This window comes from Salvelinus alpinus, chromosome 19 (assembly GCF_045679555.1).
Source record: "Salvelinus alpinus chromosome 19, SLU_Salpinus.1, whole genome shotgun sequence".
Classification (NCBI taxonomy): domain Eukaryota; kingdom Metazoa; phylum Chordata; class Actinopteri; order Salmoniformes; family Salmonidae; genus Salvelinus; species Salvelinus alpinus.
This window is the reverse complement of record NC_092104.1, coordinates 33995907-34018610: the sequence shown is the minus strand read 5'-3', so window position 1 is coordinate 34018610 and position 22704 is coordinate 33995907. Positions and strand designations below refer to the sequence as shown.

The following is a 22704-nucleotide window of genomic DNA, read 5'->3' as shown; positions in this document are numbered from 1 at the left end:
CATGTATGATCTGTGTAGTAATATTATTCAAATCAGAAATCTATTTGCATTAGCTAGCTAACATTGAACCTAGTTTGTTAGCTTTAGCTACCTGCAGATTCATACTACGCCTATTACAATGTTTGTATTGGTAGTAGTATGAGTTGGGATTGTGCCGGTTCATTGTTTAGCTAGCTACATGACTAAACAAAATACTCCACTTCGTCCGGATTATTACTTGACCCATCAAAATAGCCAGGGGTGATTACGTCCATCTATTGTATTTCATGAACATGTGTAGACAATAGTGACCCATCCACTTAGCTAGATGTGGCTGGGGGGTGGTTATAGCATTTCCTTCACATGACCCATCAATTTAGACAAGTGTGTCGGGTAATAATCTAATAATTATAAAATATGTATCAAATATTTTGATCTGGACACTTTCTTATTTTGATATTGCTATTATGCAAGTAACCATCTCAGTGTACCGTTTACACCATCTGTATCCTGTGCATGTGACAAATAAACTTACATTTTATTTGAAATAGTATGTGTTTACCAGATGGCCTCACATGTGAATCCTTAAAGAGATGGGTGGGGCTAAGGCTTAAGAGGGTGTGAACGATGCGGAATGGGTGTAGACAAAGAAGAGCTCTCCTGTAGGTGTACCAAAACATTCAAGGGCCATTTTCTCAAAAGTGGGGTTACAAGTTGATCAACTTTCAAAGCAGAATTACTTTCCCATTGTTCCTCAACTGCAGTGTATGACATACCATTTTCTAGCGCGGAGTCTTTACCTTTACCCAATGTACAATTTGAGAAATTAAGCTTTTTGTGTGTATGGATAATTTCCCGGGATCTTTTATTTTAGCTCATGAAACATGGGACCAACACTACATGCTGCATTTACATTTTTGTTCAGTCACCCTAGTTTTAATGTTCAAATAAACTGCGAGACCCTAAGTCAATGATAAACCTGAGCTGTCCGGTGGGTTAGCATTGACTGCTTTCATGTTGTTGAAGCTTGGTCCTCAGATTATACTATTGGAGAAAAGCAGATATTTATATATTTAAATGACAAGCTTTTTGTAAAAGAAATATGGCTACCCTGTCTATGTAATGAAACGATAATGTAAAGCCTCACCCTATGATCATGTTCAAAATACTCATATCATGTTCAACAAGGTGAGTGTATCAGGTATGCTTGAAAAGAAATGTCAAATTATTTAAGTAAGACCTTTACAGAATTGATGTCCTGAAGATAGCATTTTGCTTTGGCTAGCATAAAATGTATATTGATATTCTAATATGCAATATTCCCTCTGTTTCTCAATCTAAAAATAAACAACAGGGCATTTATAAGGGCCTCTGGCCCTCAGTAGAGCAGTAGTATGGAGCAGGGCCCCACCTTGTGGTCACAGAGGTACACTGCTGTCTGAACAATAATTTGACTGTCGTAGGAGATACAAGCTCTTCTAAAGGCTTGTACACATTCCACCGAATGTGGATCTAGCATTTATCTACTGATCCTTCACCCCACTGTGTTTTAGGGACCACCCACTGTAGATGTCTGACAGCCTCATTTTTCACACGATTCTACATGTAAAACTCAGTTCACAAATTACGTTCAGAGGTGCTAAGTACTCTCGGCCAGCAAATGCTATTAGTGTGTCTGAGCCCTAAAGACAAAGACACCAATGGTAACACTTGTAAGGATTTACACAACATGTCATTGCTTAACCTAGGCCTCATGTCCATCAAGCTCCACTGCATTACTATATCGATGTTCATGTCAAACAACTGAAATTTGTGTAACCCTAGACCAAGCATGGTGGTTACAGAGAGTCTCTCAATTCAACTTCAGTCAGTTGATCACTGTAGAACTCACAGTGAAGCTGTCCACGTTCTTGAAGTGGCTGTCCACATAGGTGCAGACCCTGTCAAAGTCCCTCATCTCCTTATTGGACTCAATGTTCCTGAAGACCAGAGGAGGAGAGAAGAATAGGCTGAACATATTGCTGCATACAATATCACAGTATCATTACTTTTTAGGAACTTGGTTGTCTGGTGGGAGGTGTGGACAGTAGATGTCTGAGGTTATGATAACATCATATAGTCTTTCACACAGATTTTATAAAAATGTTCACAGTTAAAATCCCTTCTGGCACACCACCTGCCAGATAAATCATGAGAGTTATACTGCTGATTAGATAAAATAGTCAGAAAACTATAATGAGTCTAGGCAGCATTTATGAATACTTTGGAACGTGAACCATAGAGTTTGGCACAGTGATATCTTACCAAAAGAAGTTCTCTGCATGGCCCATGTTGACCATGTAGTCCTTCCCTCCAACCTCCTGGAAATGCAGGGCGATGAAGCGTGGTTTGTGACTCTGGACTGTCTGTGAAAAAACAGAGACATCAGGCAGGCCGTTAATCTACCACAATCATGTGCCATAATGGTGGTAAGTGTGGGGCTAGCTACTGAATTCTGGTAAGTAAATAATATTTCTTAAGATTACTTTTACAACTTTGGACTTTTACTAGGCATAATGTTTTGGCTAAATAGTAGAAAGTGTCTTTTTCACTTCTTTGGGAATGGAGCCAGTATCTAATGACTGATATTGAAAAGCTTAAGTAGCAATGACAGTTTATAATGCCCATATCTGGTCAAAGTCCACCATCCAGGAGTGTTCATGATTTGGTCACAGAATGAGTGAGTGACTTAAGGTGTTTGCATTTCAACAGTAAAACAGCTGACCTATGTAGTAACAGTAAGGAAGAGTCACAGAAATATTTGTTTTACTTGAGGATCCATTCTATAGTGGACACCTGAGAGGGATCCAAACTCACCCCAAAGAATTCTCGCATCCAGTCACTCTCAATCTCACCCACCTGTTGGTTTAAAAACATAAACATTTTAAATTCACACATGGTTTCTACCACTTAGCCTACAGTCAAATATAATAACTGAACAGTTGAGACATATAAAACACAAAGGACATAAACATAATGGTTTAAATGAGATCCCGGAAGTTATCATGTCAACCCAGGTGTACCAATCAACCTGACCAGGCACCTTTCCTCTCCACTGACCATGTTTAATAATATATTAGCATTTGACAGTGGAGGATATAAAACATGCAGAAAGGTGGATAAACACAACACAGTCTTGTCAAACATTTCGGTGGGAATACAGTAAGGTTTATGCAGACACCCACCATGATTGACCAAACAGGTAAGATTATATGTTGAACACTTAACTAATGCAATACACAATGTTAATGTGAGATTAAACTAGCTATTTGTCCTTCCATATTGTTTAACCTCTTAAATGTAAAGTCCCCATATTTGGTGACCCTATTAGAGTTTTTTTTATTCAATTCAGTCTGGTATGAGAACAGTAGCCCCTATCTGCAAAAGCAGGGTGTATGCAGAAAGCTGAGTGTCTTGGTTATTGATCTGTGCCTTAATCTTTGGTGTGACTTATATATGGGCATACGAATGTATAAGGGCAGGCAGAGCAGATTACCTAATTTCAAGATGGCTGATACCTACATTCCGGTTAGCGTGGTGAAGCATGAACAAAATAAACAGGGAATACGTTGATTCACACCGAAAGCCGGGACTCCACAGATCATGAGGATGTCTTATTTGTCTGCTTGTGACCTACTGTTATTGATCACAAGCCCCGAGAGTCAAAATGTTTATTTAACACAACGTTTTTATCAAACAGCAAACATCTTACAAGGTAAGCTTCGATTTGGTCTGTGTTTGAGCTATAACTACATGGGGTTATGAAATTAATCCTTAGGTTGGTAGGAACAAATCTAACATATTGCCAATATTATTTGATGATGTATGACTTAATGGCAACATTGAATGTCCACCGAGTGCCTATCTTTGCGCATGAAAAATATGATGTGTCCTGCTTACGTGGCATATCCAGGGATATGCAGTTGACCTGGGTGGGACAAAGCAAGGCCTAGAACCTTACATGCTGCCCAGACCGGACACGTCGCAAAATAAATTTAGAAATCCATGTTATTCAATTATTGCACCCACACTGCTCGCGCGTGCCAACGAGCGTCTGCGTTACCAAGGGCTAAAATAGAAGTCATTCCTATTTCTGACGCAGATCCCGCTGAAAGTCCTGCCTCTCCCATCTCCTCATTGGTTTATAGAAGCAGGTACCCACGTGCCAACTCCTCATTGGTTATACCCACGTGGGTGATAGAAAGACGAACTTTGTTGCCGGTTGTCGTGGTAATACAATGAAAGTTTAGATGCGATCACCATATAAATTCTAAGATGAAAACGCCTGGAAGGAGGAGAGATGACTAGAAATGATTCGGTTGACCGTTTTATGTGTGGATTAATTGTCGGAGTAGAGGTCCTTGTGCATTTCAGGTAAAATAACAACTCAATGTTTATATCCCAGGACAAATTAGCTAGCAACAGCAAGCTAGCTAAATAAGACAAATTAACGTTAGCTAGCAAGTGCAAGCTAACTAGCTAAATTGCCATACATGTTTAATGCTTTTCGACCTGTCCCCAAATGAATGTCATTGGTTCAGAGTTTGTCTTGATATTTTAACCTGCGTGTCGTGATCGCGTTTAGTGTGGGGGGGCAAAATAAATTTATGCACGATAGCGCACGCGTGCAGCCGGTTTGGGTTCCGTGTTATGTGTAACGCTTCGATTACACCGACAGCGTCCTTGCGCAAAATAGCACGCAGCATCATCTGGATATGTATGCAACAAAAGTAAAACATTCACCTTCTGCTATCATTTCTGTCAAGCCGTCACGCATACAGTTTGAGGCATATGTTCGATAAATCTAAAGTATGCACCACTCTGCAACTGCCTCTGCAACGCAATGCTGCAAGGCAAACGCAGCATTTCATTGGAAATTTATGTAATTCTGGTGTATCAAAACGCAATGATGCTGTCGGTGTGATCGAAGCGTAATGCGAACCATTGCTACCTGGCTCGGAGACGAGCCGCATCAAGTACGCTACATTACATTGTAAACAGATTTCATATCTTTCATTTCATAACATTAGCACAAAAGATGGTTTCTCAAGGGGGACTTTTTTTTTTTTACTAAGAATATCGAACAGGAAGCTAAAAAGAGGCAGTTATGAAAATGTATACTAGAGTTGGACTCGGATCAGGGGAATGATTTGGACAAGGATTTCGACTCGGCCGACGAAGATCGCTTTCTAGAAGGATTGGATCCACTTTTAGATCTGTAAGTCAATTATTTTCATGATTTACTATATGTATTCCATTTTTTTTTTTTTATGTTGTCTGATTTTTGTGCTTTGGATTTAGTTTATAGGCCTATGTAATAAGTAATTTCAATGTTATATAATTCCAAAGTAGTTATTGTCCATGTTTCATATTAGTTCACTGTTTGCAGTTCTAAGTTAAATCCCTTTAACTTTGGAGAGACCATTACACTCTCATGGCCATTGTTTATTTGTGGTTCTCACCTCTGCCTTTGTCTCCAAAGTGTTACTGTTTGCAACGGTGTGTGTGTGTGCTTCACACCTTCTATGCGAGTCAAATCAAATCGTATGTTACATGCACTGAATACAACCGGTGTAGACCTTACATTTTAAATGCTTACATGCCCTTAACCAACAATACAGTTAAGAAAAATGTGTTAAGAAATTATTTACTCAAATAAACTGAAGTAAAAAATTAATAAGAAAAATAGAAAAATAACAATTAAGGGGCAACTATAAAATAACAGTAGCAAGGCTATATACAGGGGGTACCGGTACAGAGTCAATGTGCGGGGGCACTGGTTAGGTGAGGTAATTGAGCTAATGTGTACTGATGGGTAGAGGTAAAATGACTATGCATGGATAATAAGCAGACTGCAGCAGTGGCGTAAAAATGGGGCTTGGGGACAATGCAAATAGTCCGGGTAGCCATTTGATTAGTTGTTCAGGAGTCCAATGGCTTGGGGGTAGAAGCTGTTAAGAAGCCTTTTGGACCTAGACTCGGTGCTCCGGTACCACCTGCCATGAAATGGCAGAGAGAAGAGTCTATGACTAGGGTGGCTGGAGTCTTTGGCAATATTTTGGGCCAACCTCTGACACTGCCTGGTATAGAGATCCTGGATGGCAGGAAGCTTGGCCCTCATGATATACTGGGCCATACGCACTACCCTCTGTAGTGTCTTGCGGTCGGAGGCCGAGCAATTGCCATACCAGGTGGTGACGCAACCAGTCAGGATGCTCTTGATGGTGCAGCTGTATAACTTTTTGAAGATCTGAGGACCTATGCCAAATCTCCTGAGGGGGAATAGGCATTGTCATGGCCTCTTCACGACTGTCTTGGTGTATTTGGACCATGATAGTTTGTTGGTGATGTGGACACCAAGGAACTTGAAGCTCTCATCCTGCTCCACTAAAGCCCCGTTGATGAGAATGGGGGTGTGCTCGTTCATCCTTTTCTTGTGGTCGACAATTATCTCCTTGTCTTGATCACATTGAGGGAGAGGTTGTTATCCTGGCACGACACTACCAGGTCTCTGACCTCCACTATAGGCTGTCTCATCGTTGTCTGTGATCAGGTTGTGTCGTCGGCAAACTTAATGATGGTGTTGGAGTCGTGCTTGGCCATACAGTCATGGGTGAAAAGGAAGTACAGGAGGGGACTGAACACGCATCCCTGAGGGGTCTCTGTGTTGAGGATCAGCGCGGCAGATGTCGTTACCTACCCTTACCACCTGGGGGCGACCCGTCAGGAAGTCCAGGATCTAGTTACAGAGGGAGGTGTTTAGTCCCAGGGTCCTTAGTTTAGTGATGAGCTTTGAGTCCTGGTAATCCGTCTGGCCCTGCGGCCTTGTGAATGTTGACTTGTTTAAAAGGTCTTACTCACATCGGCTACGGAGAGCGTGATCACACAGTCGTCCGGAGCAGCTGATGCTCTCATGCATGCTTCAGTGTTGTTGGCCTCGAAGCAAGCATAGAAGGCATTTAGCTTGTCTGGTAGGCTCGTGTCACTGGGCAGCTAGCGGCTGTGCTTCCCTTTGTAGTCCATAATAGTTTGCAAGCCCTGCCACATCCGACAAGCATCAGAGCCGGTGTAGTACAATTCAACCTTAGTCCTGTATTGATGCTTTGCCTGTTTGATGGTTCGACGGAGAGCATAGCGGGATTTCTTATAAGCGTCCCGCTCCCTTTATCTCAGTGCGGATGTTGCCTGTAATCCATGGCTTCTGGTTGGGGTATGTACGTACGGTCACTGTGGGGACGACCTCATCGATGCACTTATTGATGAAGTCAGTGACTGATGTGGTGTACTCAATGCCATTGGAAGAATATCGGAACATATTCTAGTCTGTGCTAGAAAAACAGTCCTGTAGCTTAACATCTGCGTCATCTGACCACTTCCTTATTGAGCGAGTCACTGGTACTTCCTGCTTTTTTTTTTTTTTTTTTTTACTTGTAAACAGGAATCAGGAGGATAGTTATGGTCAGATTTGCCAAATGGACCGAAAACCCAGCAAGCTGTATGTTATCGATGTCATCGTTCGGCCGCGACTCAGTGAAACATAAGATATAACAGTTTTTAATGTCCCGTTGGTAGGATAGTCTTGATCGGAGCTCATCCATTTTGTTATCCAATGACTGCACTTTGGCTAATAGGACTGATGGTAGAGGGGGATTACTCACTCACCGTCAGATCCCTGACCTACGTCCCCCGATATCTCTGTCTCTTCTTCATACGAATGACGGGGATTTGGGCCTTGTCGGGTGTCTGAAGTAAATCCTCCACGTCTGACTCGTTAAAGAAAAAATCTTCGTCCACTCTGTGGTGAGTAATCGCTGTCCTGATATCCAGAAGCTCTTTTCTGTCATAAGAGACAGTGGCAGAAACATTATGTACAAAATAAGTTACAAATAACTCGAAAAAACACAGACAATAGCACAATTGGTTAGGAGCCCATAAAACGGCAGACATCTCCTCCGACACAATCATCACTCACTGTACAGATAAAGTTTAGGCTTGGTGTTTTTACTTCACAGTAATGGCATTTTGTAAATTTTGTCAACTGTAATTCTGTGTGTCTTACAACAATATCCCTTTTTTAAATTCACCACAGAGTGGAGAATGCAGCTGATTTGGATGGTGATGTTTGGGAGCCACCCCTCTCAGCAAGCGCCCCCAACGGTGAAGGTTTTCACCCCCCACTGCTATGTCAATCACCCCGACTGATGGTTCTACATCCACTTTTCATAGACCTCTTGAAAAATAAAATAGGTGTTTGTGGCACCATTCGTCCTAACAGAATCGGTTTCCCCAAGACGAAGGTAAAAGACATGACAAAGACAGCAGAGAGGGGGACCATACATTGGCTCAAGACAAACAAGCTGCTTTTTGTGAAATGGAAAGACACTAGGAAAGTAACCATGCTCACCACACAGCATAAGGCATTCAATAACAACCATGTCTCAAGGAGGGTGAAAAAGGAAGAATATCCCCATTCCTGTTTCTTGTGAAGGACTACAATGCCAGCATGGGGGATGTCAACCTATCTGATGCTCTGGTAGTAGCCTGGTAGTAGCCTACCAGGTCCTCCACAAGACCAGGAAGAGGTATGACTTTTTTTTTTACTACTTTGTGGACATTGCTACAGTAAATGCTTTCATTGCTTTTTGTTTCCTGGCAGAGAGGTACTGCTTCAAAGACTATCACGACATGCACAAACTAAGTTGAAAGTGAAATATAATCGTCTACACCTGCGATGTAAAACGAACACGAATGCCATTTGTAAATAGTTCAGCATATTTCTATATTTGCTCCTTTTTTAGTGAAGGACACGTGTGTAACCAAGTTTGTGTTTGATAAAACATGTTTATATATTTTTTTATGTCTCTGTTGCTTTTATATTGTTTTTGTTAACAGTTCATTTGTATGTGGGACCAATACATTGGATATGCCTAGGCTAAACATTCAGGCACCTTGGAGAGGTTGAAAAAACTATTGGATATCCCCTGTATGTCCCCCAACACCACCACAATGTTTGAGAGGTTGATGTTGTAGAATTTTGTTTTTATAGTGAACACTAACTTTTAGGCACATGCAGAGTGCAAAAACAGTGCAATTACCACATTCAGATACTTTGGAGCAGTTGAAAGGACACTTGAATGTATCCTGGATACACCATAACACCACCACAATGTTTGAGTGAGGTTGATATGGTAGAAATTGTGTTTTTATACTGAACAAATAGCATTTAGGGATTGCAAATATATAATAGCACTGTAATTATCTAATTTATAGACATTTGCCACTTTGGAAAGGTTTAGGGACACCACTTACTATAACATCTGCCCATTTCTAGTTGTTAAGTCTATCAATCCCATTTTTCTTCTGATATTGTTCACATGTTGTGGAAGCCATCTGATGTGTTTCCAGCTCTGTGCATCAATAATTCACTTACAGCTTGTCAATGAAAGATTTTATTTTAAAAGTAATAACTGTTATTTCGTGTGTGCTTGATCTTGTGTATTCTGAACTATGTAACTCCTATATTCTTATAATTTCCTCATAATCTCCCAGATCTCATCTTTCCAAATATACCAAGTGTCAGCATGTCATGTAATTACACATGAATAGCAGTTATTTTTGGGTATGTCTATTTAGGCGGAAATCAACATTTTGCAATTGCATCTAAGAGGTTGATGACTGTTCTTCAATGAAACATTTCCAGGGAAACCCTGTGAGTAACTGAGTATCCAGAGTACTGTGGGTGTTTTGGTGTTTCCCCGCAATGCCAGACCAGAATACAGATGGTGTTGTCTTTCCCAGCGCCAGCTTGATCCAGGCCAATCTGCCAGAGTAGTAGCAGCACCACACTGGCTTTGCATAGGGCATTTGCATGGCTGAATGACTGCTGCTGCCCACCGTACCCAGGCTATGAGACCTGATAGGAGGGGTGCTCATCCATAATACAGGTGTCTGACTGAAGAAGCCCAACTGCATGTGTCCTCATGCTTCATGGGACAGTATTCTCTTCGTCCAGCGAAACTCATCCATAAAAACATAATGGTTAGGTCTAAAACAGATGCTGAGATGCAATTTTAAATCGCAAAGCTTTTTATTGAAGGTTTGGTGTCTGAAACAACACTCCATTTTCTTCAGTTTCTTAGGGTATAACATTTTATACAGACACAGCAAGATGTAACAAGGTAAAAATACAAAATCCTGAAAACCCACCCAAAGATCATGTGAAATGACAAACAAAAGGATCCAAGGCACTCTAGTAAATCCCTCTGATCTTGATCTGAAGTCCTTTCGAAGTAACAGAAAGGGTTTTCTACAGAAAGTGAAACTTTCCCTATTCTGATCCAAACACCATGGCAACCCATATTAATTGACACAATGCTCTTTAAAGGTAGAGAACGCCAATATAAATGTATGTCCATCTAGGGTTGCACATTTCGGGGAATATTCAGAGGTGGAAACTTTCCGTGGGAATTAACGGGAATATATGGGAATTAATATTAATACCATTTAAAATGTAGATGTTTTTTGCATTGGATATATTTACCATATCATATGGAGACAGAAACATAGGTAAAATGTTTATCATAAGTAGACATAATTGCAAATAATGAAACCATTCCAATAGAAAAAAAGGAAAAATTAGTTGATGAGTTAATTAAATGAGTTGACTCTTCACATGGGATGATTTCACTGAACAGGAAAAGAAAGGGAATATTGAATGATCCCCAATGATCCATCGCATCTCCCAAAAACATTTAACATACATCTGTAAAATAATAGTCTAGAAACTAAAGCTTGGTTGCCTTCCTCTCAGGCTTCCATGTCTTCTCCCTTGACCTCATCAATGTCCACTTCTTGAACATCAGACTCTGAGGCCTCATCTTCACTGTCCAACCTTGTTGAGTATGGCTTGTTGTCAGGCTCAAAAAAACTCAAATTTGCCCAGATGGCCACCAATTTTTCAACCCTTGTATTGGTCAGCCTGTTGCGTGCTTTGGTGTGTGTGTTCCCAAACAAGGACCAGTTACGCTCTGAGGTGGCTGATGTTGGTGGGATTTGGAGGATGATGAAGGCAACATCGGACAGAGCCTCAGATCCACAAAGTCCCTTCCACCAGGTGGCTGATGAGATATGTTGGCACGACTGCCATATTGCATCTCCATTCCAAAGCCCTTGCTTGGAAGTGTACCTCGCCAGACTGCCAAGAACCTTGCCCTCATCCAGGCCAAGGTGGCGAGACACGGTAGTGATGGCACCATAGGCCTTGTTAATCTCTGAACCAGACAGGATGCTCTTGCCAGCACACTTGGGGTCCAACATGTATGCTGCGGCATGTATGGGCTTCAGGCAGGAGTCTTCATACTTTTTGATGCAATTCAGAACTGCAGTTTCCTCAGGTTGGAGCAACAATTAAGTGGGCAGGGCAGTACAGATTTCTTCTCTTACATCTGCAAGCAGAGTCTGAACATCAGACAGGATGGCATTGTCTCCCTCAATCCGTGCAAATACTACTGCTTTAGGTTTCAGGAGTTTCAGGCTGCTTTACCACTCTCTCCCAAAATACATCATCCAGGAGGATTCCCTTGATGGGGCTGTCCATATCAGCAGACTGTGACATGCCCATTTCTTGGAGAGACTCCTTCCCCTCCAGGAAAATGTCAAACACCCCAACGGGTGTTGCTGGGCAGCTTCAATGTGGTGCACTTATTCTTCTCACTTTGCTTGGTGAGGTAGATTGCTGCTATAACTTCATGACCCTTCACATACCTAACCATTCGCTTGGCTCTCTTGTAGAGTGTATCCATTGTTTTCAGTGCCATGATGTCCTTGAGGAGCAGATTTAATGGGTGTGATGTGAGTGTAGGACTTCTCCACTTTAGACCAAGCAGCCTTCATGTTCTCACCGTTGTCTGTCACCAGTGCAAATACTTTCTGTGGTCCAAGGTCATTGACTGCCTTCAGCTCATCTGCAATGTAGAGACCAGTGTGTCTGTTGTCCCTTGTGTCTGTGCACTTGTAGAATACTGTTTGAGTGGTGTAGATGTAGTTAATTATTCCTTGCACACAAACATTCGACCACCCATCAGAGATGATTGATACAGTCTGCTTTCTCTATGATTTGCTTGACCTTCACTTGAACTCTGCATCCAGCAAATTAGTAGATTAAGCATGTCTGGTTGGAGGGGTGTATGCTGGGTGACGAACATTCAGAAATACACATTGCCTGTGAGCATCAGCGGTGAACCAGTTGCATACACAGCTCGAGCAAGACATTCATCAGCATTTCTCTGACTACGTTCCTCCATTGAGTCAAAGTGCTATTGATAAGGTGTCCGATTCATAATTTTCACCTCAAATAGAAGTAGAGGGAATTTTGTCAGAGGTTGCTTGTTGTGAGTGTGAAGGGAACTTTATGCACTGGGCCAGATGATTCTGCATCTTTGTTGCATTCTTCACATATTATATATGATTTGGCACAGTATTTGCAAATGTATACAGCTTTTCCTTCAACATTAGCTGCAGTTAAATGTCTCCACACATCAGATAGTGCCTGTGGCATTTTCCTTAAAAATAATACAATTCCATATGCAGATAAATAGTTAAGCAGTTAGATTAAACAACTCCTTTGTAAGATAAATGTTTTAAAATGAAACATGAATGGAAACAGGTAAATTAAGACTCCTCAGTTAGCAGGCTCAAGCAAGCTAAAACCCACATGGTAGCAAAAACTAACCATCAGAAATTGTTAACAAGTTAGAAATGATTTAAACACACTTTGCTGTAGGCTACTATTTACTAGTTAACAAAAAATCATGTCATATAAAATATATTCACCCCACCCAGTATTGTAATCAAAACTTACCAGAAAGCATGTAGTCCTTGGCTCAGACAGTGTAGTAGTGTGGGCTCAATAGCATCTCATTAGTGTGCAAGATCTTGAGAATCAGCTGTACATGTGATGGAAGAATGCACTGTGCATGCAGAGGGTTGCAATTCCATTGAATTGGGGATAGTTTAACCAAAATATGCCACAAGACCTAGAATTGCCTTATGTGTACCCCACAAAAAAAGGTTCACTGTTATAAGCTAACTTATTTGATGAATTTAAGCAAAATTCCCCAAATTCTAAGGCTTAACTTCCCATGGAAAATGTACGGAAATTCACTGGAAAGTTTCCGACCCCATGTCCATCTAACAGTGACTGTTTTTCTGACCAGGGTAATTATAGTATTTCCATTGCTATGACCTTAACTGTATACTGTGCCAACAGGATATGTTTGCTGAAGAAGGCAACAACACCAGGCATGTTTAATAGCAAAAACCTGTAATTGAGACTGTTTGTTGTACAGGACATGGATGATGGGTCAATCTCTGCTCCATCATGCCCTCTAAAGAAAAGTCAGCCTACATAAAAATTATTCTAAACCTAGAGGTGATTTATACTGTTCTCCTCAACAACAAAATGTCCTTTAATTTCATGGCCTGGTGACTTTCATGTGCATTGATTTGATCGAGATGTATACATTAGCCCTAACAAACCTTGATTTCCAGTGCAGACCCCTCACATTTTTCCTTCATGTGAACAGGCCCTAAAAAGCGAGGCCAGCCAATGGGATCTAACATGTTTTCAACAGTGCCATATACGGCAACCGGAAACATGGTCCTGAGCCAAATTTCCATGAGTGTATGTTCCTCCCTCCCCCTCAGTCACAATGACAGCCAAGCCCCTTTTTCCCCAAACATCACGGCCCAAAACTAAAGACTAACGAACTGGAGTTTATCAGAGCACACCCACCTAAAGTAGGGCTAGAGTGATTCCTCACAAAACCCAGACGAAAGAAATACCGAGATTTTCATATAATGCAATCCATGGAATAGTCTTTTGAGGAAGGATTGTTGACTTATATTTGACATGTGCATCTAAAAGCATAACTGCGAAATAATGTATCAAAGTTGGCGTGTTGTTTCAGCAAGCCATGACACCCACCATCTCAGATTGTTATGAAATCGTTTGTGTAGTTAGGGCTCCCGAGTGGCGCAGCAGTCTAAGGCACTGCATCTCAGCATCTCAGTGCTAGAGGCGTCACTACAGACACCCTGGTTCGAATCCAGGCTGTATCACAGCGTTGTCTGGGTTTGACTGGTGTAGGCTGTCATTGTAAGAAATAGTTTTTAACTGACTTGCCTAGTTAAAATATTTAACCTTTATTTTTTTTTAAGTAGTTAGAAACGAATAAGATTAGAATTTGCAACATGATTTTGTTCAAATATAATTTACTCTGAGAAATGAAGCTAATTGATTGCACCAAAATTGGCCATTATAATTAATAGGATTCATATAATATTCAATAAATAAAGAACATCCGATTTGGACCAAAACAAATTCTAAAAATGAGTAAGACATGAGGAATCCAAAGAAATGGTCAACCACGAACCCCCCACACCAATCCCAACAATGAGTATACAGTATCTGTTCTCAATGTCTGACAAGAAGTATGGAGCTGCGGCTCTGAGTATCGTTTCTTCATCCTATGTAATGTATTTTCCCCCTCCAGTTCAGAGAAATTTGTAATTTAAGTTGTTAGGTTAATGCTTTGGTTTTGTTTCCCTGGCCACTGTATCAAATGCTAACTTTTGAGCATTTGTGGCACGAATTCAAGTCAATGGTAACTAAATAATTTTGGCGTTTCATATCCAAATCATCTATAAGTAACATTGTGTAACTTTGAACATGTGTGAAAATGCTAATATACAGTACCAGTCAAAAGTTATTTTATTTTTACTATTTTCTACATTGTAGAATAATAGTAAAGACAAACTATGAAATAACACATATGGAATCGTGTAGTAACCAAAAAAGTGTTAAACTCTGGGTCTTCCTTTCCTGTGGCGGTCCTCATGAGAGCCAGTTTCATCATAGCACTTGATGGTTTTTGCACCTGCACTTGAAGAAACATTCAAAGTTCTTGAAATTTTCCAGATTGACTGACCTTCATTTCTTAAAGTAATGATGGACTGTTGTTTGTCTTTGCTTATTTGAGCTGTTCTTGACATAATATAGACTTGGTCTTTTATCAAATAGGGCTATCTTCTGTATACCACCCCTACCTTGTCACAACACAACTGATTGGCTCAAACGCATTAAGAAGTAAATAAATTCAACAAATTAACTTTTAACAAGGCACACCTGTTAATTGAAATGCATTCCAGGTGACTACCGCATGAAGCTGGTTGATAGAATGCCAAGAGTGTGCAAAGCTGTCATGAAGGCAAAGGGTGGCTACTTTGAAGAATCTCAAATACAAAATATATTTTGATTTGTTTAACACTTTTTTTGGTTACTACATGATTCCATATGTATTATTTAATCATTTTAATGTCTTTACTATTATTCTACAATGTAGAAAATAGTACAAATAAAGAAAAAACCTGGAATGAGTAGGTGTCCAAACTTTTGACTCATACTGTAGGTACCATTGACTTAAATTGGATTTCTGCTACAAATGCTATAAAGTTAGCATTTGAAACAGTGGCCAACAAAACCAAAGCATGGGTTGCTGTCATACTTTGTCAATAGACTGCTTACAAGGTAAGGAAACCACTGTAATTTTGTCATTTGGGTGAACTATCCTTTTAAAATTGGTAGGGGGGAATCTTCAAACTTTTCACCTAATAGCAGGAACTGCACAAACTAGTGGTCAGAAACGGGTAATATCAGGATGTAGGATGGGACATACAGCTAACAACTTCAATTACTAATTTCTCTGAACAGGGGGGGAAAAACGCATCACCAAATTCACTGAGAATAAATTACATACAACAATACTCTGAGCCGCAGCTCCCTACTACTTGTCAGACACAGAGAACTGATACTATATACTTGTTGTTGGGGTGGGATTGGTGTGGGGGGGTCCACGGGTGGGATTGGTGTAGGGGGTCCACGGGTGGGATTGGTGTAGGGGGTCCACGGGTGGGATTGGTGTGGGGGGTCCACGGGTGGGATTGGTGTGGGGGGTCCACGGGTGGGATTGGTGTGGGGGGTCCACGGGTGGGATTGGTGTGGGGGTCCACGGGTGGGATTGGTATAGGGGGTCCACGGGTGGGATTGGTGTAGGGGGTCCACGGGTGGGATTGGTGTAGGGGGTCCACGGGTGGCTTTTCACCATTCCTCTGGATTTCACATGTCGAAAACTCATTGTTAGAAAAGTTTGGTACAGGTACTATGTCAGGTACTATAATTATTGAATATTATATGAATCCTATCAATTTAAAATGTCCAATTTGGATGCAATCAATTAGCTTCATTTCTCAGAGATCAAATTATATTTCAACAAAATAATGTTGCAGGAAGGCTCATTTGATCTGTTTCTAACAACATAAAATATTTCAGAACAATCTGAGATGGTGGGTGTCAAATCCTCTTTCTTGTGCTTTTTGAAGTGTAAAGACCATGGCATATTTATGACATTTCGCCTTACCTAGGCCTCCTTTAAGACTCCATAGTGTTCCATCTGTTGGTGTTACAAAGCAAACATTGGTGTCATATGAAGCTTTACCACTTGCTCTGTAATATGATACTGCCTTCAGATAGGATTTATGCTATTACACTTGTAAAACAAATTGGGCAATGTTTATATGACCTCCTTACAAACAGGCCCATTTGTACCACACTTTATAACTCCCTTGAGCATGCCAGCAACGAATGGTTTTAGTGGAGGGCAGATGTGGGTGGGCGTCTATTTTAATAAATCTATTGAGAATATACACCATCAAAAATAAATCCATTCATTTCTTTAGGCAGTTCCTAAGAAACATTATAAGACTAATAAAATGTATTTTCAAAAGAATAGAATGACATATTTTGAGGTGAATGATGTTACTGGTCTGTGCAGACTATATGGCTGCAGCATGAAATCAATAGTTATTTTGTTCATTAAACAGACAAGACACACTTAGGCTACCCTGATCACAGTCAACACACTCATATTTTATACTAGGTTAATTAAGAATATAATGAAATATAACTAAAATACTAATTATATTTTTACCACACAACTTGCGTCATGCCAACCGCTGTCATAAAAAATATATATTTTGAAAATAGAGCTCAAGGCATGCCCATGCTTTTTTGATCCGCATTTCATATCTTTCTTACCATCACTCTGTTATGTTAGAGAGCAGGTGTAAGGTCTAATATTGAGAGTATTTTCAAAATGATACTGATAGAAAATAATAGCAATCTATATTGAAGCACTGAAGTCTTGTGTTCATATTTCACAACCTAAACACGACCCAGCAAAATAATAGACCTACACTAGATTTAGGCTACATTATTACATGCTAAATGTTTCTGATCAGTGATAGATGAGCAAACAAATAGATGAGCTACACCACTTCCACTTATTTGCCCCGCCATAGAATTAACCAAATATACTGACAGAGATTCAGTGAAAAAAGATCACATTGATTGATTAAGACACGTCACAGGGTTTTGGTCATTTTCTGACCAATGCTAATAAATGAGCTTGTGGAAGGCCAAAATGTAATAAATGGGCCTCCCGGGTGGCGCAGTGGTCTAGGGCACTGCATCGCAGTGCTAGCTGCGCCACCAGAGTCTCTGGGTTCGCGCCCAGGCTCTGTCGCAGCCGGCCGTGACAGGGAGGTCCGTGGGGCGACGCACAATTGGCATAGCGTCGTCCGGGTTAGGGAGGGTTTGGCCGGTAGGGATATCCTTGTCTCATCGCGCTCCAGCGACTTTGATAAATTATTTCACAATTATGCTTTTAGATACAATTGTCAACAATCCGTCCTCCAAAGTACTACTCTACTGATTACATTTTGTGAATATCCCCCAAATCCTAGCCTTTTTTTGTCCTGGGTTTCATGAGGAATCACTCTCTACTCATATATTATATTGATTCCTTCCTATTATTTCCACACACACAAAGTATCATATCATCAAGGCAACCGTCTCCATGATCTCAAATCATAATACACACCATGTGACTAATAAGGCTGTGGCAGTGGTGTTTCCAGTAGCCTATCACTATCAGTGTGTCAGCTGGGAAGGTATCTGAGATGCTTAAGATCATACAGATAGGTAAATGTATATATTACAGGTAATCGTGACAACAAGGGTTCCTGGTGCCTACAAGTAGAGTATGTGAATAAAATCTTCCAGCATAGTAGCCTAGCTCTAGATCATGACCCAACATCAGATTCAGCATGGCCCCCACTGGCCATTAAATCTAATTGTATTTGTCACATGCGCCGAATACAACAGGTGTAGACCTTACAGTGAAATGTGTACTTACAAGCCCTTAACCAACAATGCAGTTAAGGAAATACCTAAAAATAAAAATAAGAGACTATATACAGGGGGTACCTATACAGAGTCAATGTGCGGAGGCACCGGTGTCGAGGTAATATGTACATGTAGGTAGAGTTATTAAAGTGACTATGCATACGAGCAGCAGCGTAGAAGAGGGGGGGAATGCAAATAGTCTGGGTAGCCATTTGATCAGGAGTCTTATGGCTTGGGGGTAGAAGCTGTTCAGAAGCCTCTTGGATCTAGACGTGGCGCTCCGGTACCGCTTGCCGTGCGGTAGCAGAAAGAACAGTCAACGACTAGGGTGGCTGGAGTCTTTGACAAATTTTAGGGCCATCCTCTGACACCGCCTGGTATAGAGGTTCTGGATAGCAGGAAGCTTGGCTCCGGTGATGTACTGGGCCGTACGCACTATCCTCTGTAGTGCCATGCGGCCGAGCAGTGGCCATACCAGGCAATGATGCAACTTGTCAGGATGCTCTCGATGGTGTAGCTGTAAAATATTTTGAGGATCTGAGGACCAATGCCAAATCTTTTCAGTCTCCTGAGGGGGGATAGGTTTTGTCGTACCCTCTTTCGGACTGTCTTGGTGTGCCTGGACCATGTTAGTTTGTTGGGGATGTGGACGCCAAGAAACTTGAAGCTCTCAACCTGCTCCACTAAAGCCCCGTCGATGAGAAGGGGGTGTGCTCAGTCCTCCTTTTCCTGTAGTCTACAATCATCTCCTTTGTCTTGATCACGTTGAGGGAGAGGTTGTTGTCCTTGCACCACACGGTCAGGCCTCCTCCCTATAGGCTGTCTCATCATTGTCGGTGATCAGGCCTACCATTGTTGTGTCATCAGCAAACGTAATGATAGTGTTGGAGTCGTGCCTGGCCATGCAGTCATGAGTGAACAGGGAGTACAGGAGGGAACTGAGCACACACACTTGAGGGGCCCCCATGTTGAGGATCGGTGTGGTGGATGTGTTGTTACCTACCCTTACCACCTGGGGGTGGCCCGTCAGGAAGTCCAGGATCCAGTTGCAGAGGGAGGTGTTTAGTCCCAGGGTCCTTAGCTTAGTGATGAGCTTTGAGGGCACTATGGTGTTGAACGCTGAGCTGTAGTCAATGAATAGAATTCTCACATAGGTGTTCCTTTTGTCCAGGTGGGAAAGGGCAGTGTGGAGTGCAATAGAGATTGCATTATCTGTGGATCTGTTGGTGAGGTATGCAAATTGGAGTGGGTCTAGGTTTTCTGGGATAATGGTGTTGATGTGAGCAATGACCAGTGACAGTGGAACCCAAGAGAGTGGGTTCGATACCAGGACCACCCATACGAAAAAGGGGGGAAAAAGTTGCTTTGGATAAAAGCATCTGCTAAATGTCATGCTGTAGGAATGCTCAACCGGAGTCGCTCATTCAGCCGACAGAAACTTTCAACCGGTTTTCCCCATTAAGCAGCGAGTCGGAGTCAGAAGCCAAGCCTTCTCTTGTCTCTACTCCTCCCGTTACGGGGTCTGAGACGCCGAAGCTTCCCACCATTAGCTCTGACAAATTGAAAACCCTAGTCATTGGCGACTCCATTACCCGCAGTATTAGACTTAAAACGAATCATCCAGCGATCATACACTGTTTACCAGGGGGCAGGGCTACCGACGTTAACAAACTGAGAGAGATTTTACCGAAAAACTTTGCAACTGCACATTTCTTTCAGTAAATGTGTCTTGTAAAATGTTCAGTGAAAATTGTTAAAAGTAGTTGTTGTGCATTGACCTGTATGGTTTGTTAAACTTTTAAATCAATGGTTTTGTTTGGCATAAATTTTAAGTGAAAAATCGAGTCTCATTCCGTTACCATGGAATTGCCCAGTTGTAACAAGCCTGCACACATTTCAATGGTGTCTGCAGCATTCAGTGGATGTTTAAGAGAAAATTATCTGTTTTCAGTTATATGAAATGGTGCCAATATTGTACTTTATGATCAGATTTGACAGTTATAAGAAAGGTGAAATCTTATAGTAAGTTGTTTTTGTCATTTGTCATTTCAAGCCCTATTGCCTCACTTTTGTTGAATAGGGGAAAAATCATATGCTTTTTCATAATTTCACAATATATGTACTGTGTGTACACTATGTACTTGAGCTTGTGTCTTCAAAAGTGAGTACACCTCAGCAATGTATAAACTATTTTTACCAGAAAGGTGAGTTCCAGACTAGATCTTTCTAAAATTATGCAACATTGCCAGTTATTATTTATGGCCATGAAAAATAGTTACGTCTATTTAAGCAGAAATCTAAATATTATATATCTAAATATATCAAAAACAGAACCATAGACTACTTTCAGGGTGAGTCAAACATAAAAAAAAAAATGTGAACTTCTCCTTTAAATGTGACGTTGTTGCACGCCATCAATTTCCTGTTTGATTTAAACTGTCTGGGACCCGTTGTTGCTTAATGGTTCTCTCCGCGGAGCTGATGTGAGGACACGCACGCAACCTCAATAATCATGCCGCAAAAAAAACTCTATAAATACGGGATGAGGATAACTAGGCAGAGGACTTGCAGTTGTATAGGTCGATCAAAGTAAATAACAAAACAAGTATGTCGTCAGAAGCCGCAATAACAGTGTCCCAAGGCGCAGCTACAGCGCGTTAAGTTACTTCAAAGTTATGATCCACATATCGATTAAAAATAAACCATTTAGGCTACATAAATAATGGTTTTCATGATGAAAATGAATAGTCCAAGGAAGCCTGATGTTGAAAATTAACTAATTTTATAAGGCCTATTAATGATCAATTTAAATAGTGGATTGGATCGCATGCCCGATGACAGCCTGTGGGATTTGAATTTGTCTCCATTCTAATCTATGGAATGTTGTTACAAGCAGTAGAATTTGGTCTTGTACGGTTCTAGTGTTCTCCGGCAGATCTAACTGCTTACATAGGAAACTCGCTGTTCCACTGAAAAATGGAATAATCGCAATTCAAAGTGACTTAAAACAGTATATAGTCAAGTAAACATGTGTTTAATACTTACATTGTCGAATAATGATCCAACATTTGCGGTGACAAGTAGGACGTCAGTGTACATTTCCATGATAACGATCGAATTCCAGAAATAGTCCGCGGGAAGAACTCCGTTAGACGCGATGGCAAAATCCTTTGCGTGTGTTACAAACAGCTTACTGATACGGTGCTGTATATGTCGCTGAAGAAGTCGGTCGTATAATTCATCTTGATCATTTGTTTCTGCTGTGTTTAACTTGCCCGCTTTTGGTTGATGGCGGGAGTCGTCTGTCGTCTGAACTCCTGCTCAAGGATAGACTTATCTTCCATGTCTGCTGAGAAATAGCAGGACAGGATTTCTGTCTTCGTTGTAATTGGATTTATACCTGGACCCTGCATCTGCTGCCTGCGCCAGAACAGTTCCTTCTGCGCTGCGCGACCAGATCAAGCAGTTGTTGTTCATGACACAACATTGACTTCGGAGCTCCGCCCACGGTACCCAGTTATTAAAGACACATTCCAACAATTTCTGAAAAACAATATCCCAGGTGTAAATACAGTAATGTACACCCACTGGGATAAAACAATGGATTTTGAGCAACAACAAAAAATTTGGGACACAAGTGCAAACTTCATGGAGTAGTAGGCCATTCAAGGAGTTGTTGGTCTGATGGTGCCCTCTGAGTCATGTCATCCGTCTCCCGCTTGCTTGCATGAACTGATGGGTTAGATTACAAATATCACAACGATATGCACGCTTCAATGGGGCAGAAGTTCGTGAGTTGTAATTCTGGATGGCCAGATAGCTACCAACAATGACAAGAAACTGCCATGTGGGGAATCGTACGTAACTCGTTTCAGCTAGTTATTGATACATATGTCTTCTTTTGACTGATTTCATGTCAATGCTAATTTGGCACAAATGCACTTGCTAGGTAACCAACAACTGTAACGATGTATTTGAAAGACAACAAGTGCTCATTGTGCAAATGTATCTGTTTTCAATAAACATCGGAGAAGAAATATAGTTTACATGTTGTCAACAATCTAAGCCACCCGCTTGTTTTGCCCCATAGTTCGCACGCGTCAGCACAGATACAATGAGACAGATATTTCACCAGATGTATAACTGTGAGAAATCCTGTTGGCGTTTCTACTCATTACCAAATATGGTGGTGAGAGGAAACTCAGTGACCGGCAGTGGGAGAAGATGGAGTGAGATGCTAATCGATTAAACATTTGATCTCAATACAGTTTTGTTTTGGTAGCGGGACGCATCAGTGGCACTGTGTTATCCCCAAATCGGGCGAAGAAGGTGTTTAACTTGCCAGTAAGCAAGACGTCAGTGTCCGCGACGTGGCTGGTTTTCCC

At 41.2% G+C, this 22704-nt stretch overlaps 1 protein-coding gene across 2 annotated transcripts in view; it reads right to left on the bottom strand.

The window, feature by feature from the left end:
• The window catches only part of LOC139545401 (inositol polyphosphate-5-phosphatase A-like), a 46018-nt gene extending 23668 nt beyond the window's left edge, over window positions 1-22350 (bottom strand). Inside the window, exons 1-5 of one of the 2 annotated variants that reach the window (XM_071353128.1) lie at window positions 21365-22350; window positions 7681-7855; window positions 2836-2877; window positions 2284-2384; window positions 1871-1958 (exon numbers count right to left, since the gene is read on the bottom strand). In XM_071353128.1, coding sequence (XP_071209229.1) covers window positions 1871-1958; window positions 2284-2384; window positions 2836-2853 — 207 coding nt within the window. In that variant the 5' untranslated portion in view covers window positions 2854-2877; window positions 7681-7855; window positions 21365-22350. The remainder of the gene's footprint in view (window positions 1-1870; window positions 1959-2283; window positions 2385-2835; window positions 2878-7680; window positions 7856-21364) is intronic. The other variant, XM_071353127.1, reaches the window with a different exon arrangement.
• Window positions 22351-22704: the final 354 nt, after the last annotated feature.